The sequence below is a fragment of the Habropoda laboriosa genome, unplaced genomic scaffold (assembly GCF_001263275.1).
Source record: "Habropoda laboriosa isolate 0110345459 unplaced genomic scaffold, ASM126327v1 scaffold10, whole genome shotgun sequence".
NCBI lineage: Eukaryota > Metazoa > Arthropoda > Insecta > Hymenoptera > Apidae > Habropoda > Habropoda laboriosa.
In genome coordinates this window covers 752,294-758,282 of record NW_017100129.1, presented here as the reverse complement: position 1 = coordinate 758,282, position 5,989 = coordinate 752,294, and the positions used below count along the sequence as shown (strand labels likewise).

At 46.8% G+C, this 5,989-nt stretch overlaps 2 protein-coding genes across 3 annotated transcripts in view; one reads left to right on the top strand and one right to left on the bottom strand.

Annotated features, from left to right (window-relative positions):
- Nucleotides 1–5,989, top strand: part of LOC108571439 (putative oxidoreductase GLYR1 homolog) — a 24,175-nt gene that overhangs the window by 8,499 nt on the left and 9,687 nt on the right. The gene's annotated exons all lie outside the window — the stretch shown is intronic.
- LOC108571286 (leucine-rich repeat and immunoglobulin-like domain-containing nogo receptor-interacting protein 3) lies at nt 691–5,318 on the bottom strand. 2 transcript variants are annotated; one of them, XM_017933326.1, is made up of 4 exons: nt 4,579–5,318; nt 2,308–4,127; nt 1,676–1,958; nt 691–1,369 (listed from the first exon to the last, which is right to left on the bottom strand). In XM_017933326.1, the coding sequence occupies exons 2-4, from the start codon at nt 4,116–4,118 to the stop codon at nt 713–715; spliced, it is 2,751 nt and encodes a 916-aa protein (XP_017788815.1). In that variant the 5' UTR covers nt 4,119–4,127; nt 4,579–5,318; the 3' UTR covers nt 691–712. The 2 variants fall into 2 exon arrangements, with proteins under 2 accessions (XP_017788815.1, XP_017788891.1); XM_017933402.1 differs by having other exon boundaries at nt 2,308–4,891; nt 5,300–5,317.

Here is a 5,989-nt window from a genome sequence, read left to right as displayed (position 1 = left end):
CTCCTCTAAAAAACCATCGATTGTTATCGTTGATACCAAATGGCTGACGATGATAAACAACAATGATAAAAAGCACAAAGTGTGTAAAGAAGGGGCGGACAGGTTGCAAGGTCGTCGACCGAATTAATCACGGGAAAATAGTCCTTGGAAGCTGTCCGCGAATTTTTTTTGTTCTCCTCAAACTGTTCAACACTCACGCACACACAATCCTACATGTTCAATCAAATGTTATATACCATTCATAGAGGCATGTTTTCTGTTCTGTTCTGTGTTGTCCCTTCCTCCGTACTTTGTTATAGGCTTCTCTTCTCCTTCTTTTCTGTTTCATCCGTCTCAGAGAGGTGTATATTCCGTTATTCTCTTATCGAGCAGTTAGAGAGGAAAGAGAAGATACCAGGGGAAAAGAAGAAACGTTTCTGTTTCTCAAGAAGTCCCACGATAGAGAGAAAGGTGTACCACCGTGTTCCATCCTTGTCGCGTATGCAATCTCCCACTTACCGGGTGTAGAGGCACTTCTATTATATTTTTTTTTCTCACATAATGATCCAGTGGCAGTACATTCTCGTCTTAATTGTAATCCTGCTGTTATAAAGAGAGGTTAGTACCTGTTTTCTTCATATTTTTCTTTCTGTTTTGCACAACACTTTACGTGTCACAGTGTGTGTGTGTGTGTGTGTGTGTGTGTGTGTGTCTGTCTATTTTTTAAAGGCGTCTAGAGTTTGGTTTCGCGCGGTAAGTCGGGCATACTGGTACTGGGTGCAAGGAGACCAAGACTTTCTGGCGTCTGTTTAGGCTCTTTGGCTAAGACTTCGCTGCTGAAGTCTCTGAAAACTGACTTCACGTGGTCTGCATCTTTGTACACCGAAGACGAGCTCCCATCCTCCTCGATACTGTGCAGTATTATTGGACACGGTAGTGCTCCATTGCACAATGGATCCAGTCGAACCGGTGGGCTTGTTTCCTCGATATAATTTATATGGATTCCCTCCAACACGTTTATACCGTGCGGACTTGCCGACGAGAGTTCCGTTGGTGTGTAATACTCGCTGTTCAGATCCTCCATGCTACCACCGTTCGCCAGATCGTTGATTTTCGCTTTGAAGTAAGCGTCGACGCGGATCGATCCGTCGTCCTTCGGATTGAACACCATCGAGTCGCTTTTCCCGCACGAGCCGCTTCGGCAGTTGTCGAAGTAAAAATTCGGCAAATTCTCCAATACTTTGTTCAACGTTTGCTGTTGATACTTGTAACTCTCACGCAGCCGCAACACCTGATGGGCGCTGAACTTTCTTATCTTGTTACGCTGGAAGACATAGTTCTCTCGCACCCAATTCAGCTGACTGGTCGAGTAATCTCTTACTTTTCTCACCTGTTTAGAAAGCAGAAAAAATACTCTTGTGAAAGATTCGTCGTAAGAGAAAAAAATGGTGGGGGTGTGCCTTCTTCTTTTCTCCGTGTGTGTGTGAAAGTTACAGCTTTTGTATTTGAAAGAGGAGAAATAACGAGAAATCATGTACAACGACGACGACGACGACACATTGTTTGCAAACAACAAATCGTCTGTGACACACGGTATATTAATCAGACGTTGAAGGAAAAAAGACATTCTATCGTAGTATCTATATTCTGTCGATGATTAAGCAACGATATTTTCCGAAGCTGTTCTTTCGTATACCTGATCGTAATACTGATCTCTGAGCGCTGTGAGATGACTCGTTCCATAGTCCCTTATGTCTCTGATGTGCCTCATTTGGCCCTCGTAACTGTCTCGTATCCATTCTACCTGCTGGGCGCAGTTCTCTTTTATTCTATGCACTTGTTGAGTGTAATTCTCGCGCAGTCTCTCAAGTTGTTGACTCTTGTATTGCTCGATATTATCCAGCATCTGGTAGATTTGCTTCGCTCTAGGTGTAGAACCGACCCGCCTGCAGCAGAAACACCAATTCAGACAGCCGCTCCTGAAACGAACGAGAACAAACCATGTTTATATGCATGGGTACGTGTATATACATATATATGTATGCATGCATGTATGTGCGTGTGGTGGTAAACGGAAATCGCGTGGTTCATCAGGAACAATATCTATTTCAACGGGGTGGAGGAGGAAGTTTACGCAACGCGCGCGGAACAAACGAGAAGCAGGGGGGAAAACAAAGTATTGACCTGTGCTAATAAAGCTTTTAACTACAGGCGCGGCAAAGGCAGAGAGAAAGGGGGGGAATTTATATTCGAACGAGTGTAACATTTGGAAATTAATCATAAAGTTGATGGAAAGAAAACGAAATGGAGAAAAAGAAAAATACTCACTTGTCCAATGCGTAACGCAGCAATTGCACGAGTAGCGTTAAAAGAAGAAAGGCCGTCGCGCTGGCAGCGCCAACCAGGATGCTCATAATCCTGATTTTGTGCAATGTTATCGGATTCATCTGCAAACTAATATAGGTAGTGGCATTGGCAATCGGATTGACAGCGAAACACTTGTATTGTCCAACATCCTGCCTGAGCAACGTCGTGATGTACAAAGATCCATTCTCGAGGATGCGTACGCGACCATCATCAACGAACGGCACACTTTGTTCCCATCCATGTACGGGAGGATGTTCGACAAAAGCGTCGGGAAAAGCTGGATCGGGATTCCAGTGCAGTACCTGAAGTCTCGGTGTAACCCATGCTAACGATGGCGTAGGATTGCCGTTGAATTCACATTCGAGTAGCACCGAGTTTAACAACAGATACTGCTGTGTGGGCGTTGCGTACGACAGATTCGGCGGTGCACATTTCAAGTAACGCAGCGTTTGAAGGATATCGGCGGAACCGTCGATCTCGTCGCCGCATCTGAACCCACTTTGGAACGCTGTACGAAGGTGTTCCTTGCTCTCCGCCCATTTCACGAACCAGAACATACGACAATCGCAGGCCCACGGGTTCCCTTGCAGCTGCAGCTCGTTCAGAAACGACAGCTGCGCCACGTTCGCCGGAAGGAAGGTCAGATTGCTGTCGTGTAGATCGATCTTACGAAGGGCCGGTGTACGATCCAACGTGCAACGCGATATCTCGCGCAAAGGGCTGTTGTTCATCTCCAATGTCTCTAGTTGATCCAACCCCTTCAAATCTTCGTTGCGCAGCACCTCTATCCTCGTCCCGGAGAGCAACAGAGTGCGTAGCTTTTTTACCGGTCGCCATACATCTTGCGGCAGCACGGTGACCGGTAGATTCTTCAGACTGAGCCATCGTAGATTCGACAAACTTTGGAACGTGATGCTGGAGAGACGTGTGATAGGATTGGTGGATAGATCTAGTTCCTGTAACGACGATAGATCGGCGAAAAGACCGCGTGGAATTGTGTCGATCTCGTTGTCGGAGAGCTGAAGTAACTTCAGCTGTGTCAGACCGGAGAATAAACGGGATGGAAGTTTCGTGAGCCTGTTACCAGATAGATCGAGCTCTTGAAGATGTTTGTTCGGCTTGAAACTGTGATCCGGCAACGATACCAGCAGGTTACCGGACAGATCCAAACGTGTCAACGACTTGGACGTGGCGAACGCTTGGTACGGAAGTACCGACAGTCGATTCTGCGACAAACGGATCTCCTCGAGTTTGTCCAAGTCTTGAAACAACGCTCGCGGGAGTATGTGCAACCGATTTCTGGTAAGATTCAGGTACTGTAGTTGGTGCAACGGATGGAAGACGTCCGACGGCAATTCCGTCAGCCTATTGTCACCTAAGTTCAAATGTTGAAGGAACGTTGTCGTGTGAAACACACCTGATTCGACGCGCTCTATCCCGCTCGACGTCCACGCGAGACTTCTCAGATGTGCAGCGGTCTCGAGGGCGGAAACGGGCACGGTAGCGGCTCTGACATCTTTCAATACGACGTTTACAGCCTGTCTCGGCAAACCGAGTCCTAGGAAATTTCGCTCCCGACACAGTAGACTTTTCCCATTCTCCAGACACTCGCAACCCGTGGCACATTCGACACGCCAGCTTGGCGACGTTTTCCCTATCAGCCATGTCGACGATCCTGGCGACGGGAGATCCTTTGTATCCGTAACGTGCACCGCAATGAGTAGAACTGTTAACCACCACCACGAGTCCCACGTGAATACCCGCTTCCTCATTCCTATGACCTGTAATATGACGATTTCCACGCATACAACCAAGAATTCCCATGTCCTGATGGTGGGTCTTCGTGTGAAATCCAACAAAAATTTACTCGACTCTTCCCTCGTGATATTCTGTATTAAACACCTTCTTTTGTTATTCTCTAGTAACGAGATATAACGAGAACACTTTACTTTTCAGTTATCGTTTAGTTTTTATTATATAGCTTCGCAATAGAAAAATGCGTACGCTAATGTAAAACCGTGTGTATATATTGTCGTTTGCTTGAGAATTCTTCGATACACAGAGAACGTACACCACACGCACACGTGTTTCGCCGCGTTTAATATCTTTTTAGCTGTTACTTAATTATTCTTGAATGTTATTTTTTATTCCTTTATCTTCTTTACTTTTTTTTTTTTTTATTATCGTTTCATGACTATATTTTCTCTGTGTGAACGTGTGTTATGTACCTACCGATCGAGTAGATCACGAGCCAAGCCGTGCGAGAGAGGCACCGTGTTGGTGGATATAGCCCCTTGCTTGGGCGGGCTATAAAACCGGCAGATTGTTTAACCGTTCGCAAAAAATCCAGCCCAGTGTCTTATGGACGTGGCGAAGTTGCTGTTGGGTTTGTTGACAATGGCGGCAGTGGTGTTGCTGGTGGTATTGCCGTGTCGAGCCGGTAACATAATTGTGCGCGCTCTGATGGAACGACTTTACGGAGAGTTCCGAAATTGGACGGGAAGGGAATCCGCCAGCATTCAACAACGGCCACCGCACACGACCACTACGGTTATTATATAGAATCACTCGCGCGCGCGCAAGTATGCGTATAAGTGGATAGCAACACATACAAACGAGCAGCTCCACACACACACCTCACGCACGCACACACATACACACACGCACACCCTGTGTTTTCTCTCTCTTTCTTTCTTTCTTCTCTCTCTCTAACTCTCCCTGGATATGTCGCCGTTATATCGCTCTCTCTCTCTTTCTCTCTCCCTCCCTCGCTCTCCTATAGATCTTTCTGTATGTTGCACAAAGGTGCAGTAGCAAACAGCGGTAGCAACAACCAGCACAGCCCAGCGACAGAAAAGGTGGGTAACTACTGTGTTGTTTCGCGTGTCACATGACACTCGTGCATCGCGACACAACCAGCGTCGCCCGTCGCGTATCAGAGGCAAAAACTGACTGTGAGAGATCCGCTCGGTCGAGTCTGGTCTGGCTTCTCCTCGTGGTAGCCGACGGGCTTGTAAAGCCGGCAACGTTGCGAGCTCCGGAATCGCGCCGACGCAAAACCGACCTCGCCGCCTCGCGCTCTGCACCTCGCTCTCTCGCCGAACCGACCCCCGTGAGGGGAACACTACGGCCAGCAGTAATACCAGCCCTCTAGCTCGATTTTTGCCCACCGTGGCTTTTCGCATCCTCGATACATTAGTGTTCTTTCTTTCGACCTGTATCCTGCTGTTAGATAGAGACCTCTGTTTTCCATTACTTTTAGACGGATTTTATTACCCCTTTATTACTTTATTGGTCCCGCAAACGCGTGTATAGAACCGTCACGTCCCGCGTGTACGATTTACTCGTAGATTTGTTGTAGCTCTTCTTCTTCTTCTTCTTTCTTTTCTGTTTTTCGTGCTTTGTTAATTAGATCATTTTTATCTGGTATCTTTCCGCCCTGGTAAACGGCGCCAGGGGACTTGGTCGTTAGACAGGAAACCTTTCGAATCATTTCTGTAGGAGAATTGTTATTTCGCAAGAGAAGATAAAACAGACGGTTAAAGTATAATAGGAGGCCTCTCTTTGCTTTGTGCACTGTTTGCTGTTTACTTTTGACTTCGGTTAGGCAGCGAATGTTTCGTGTTTGAGCAAGTATCACAGG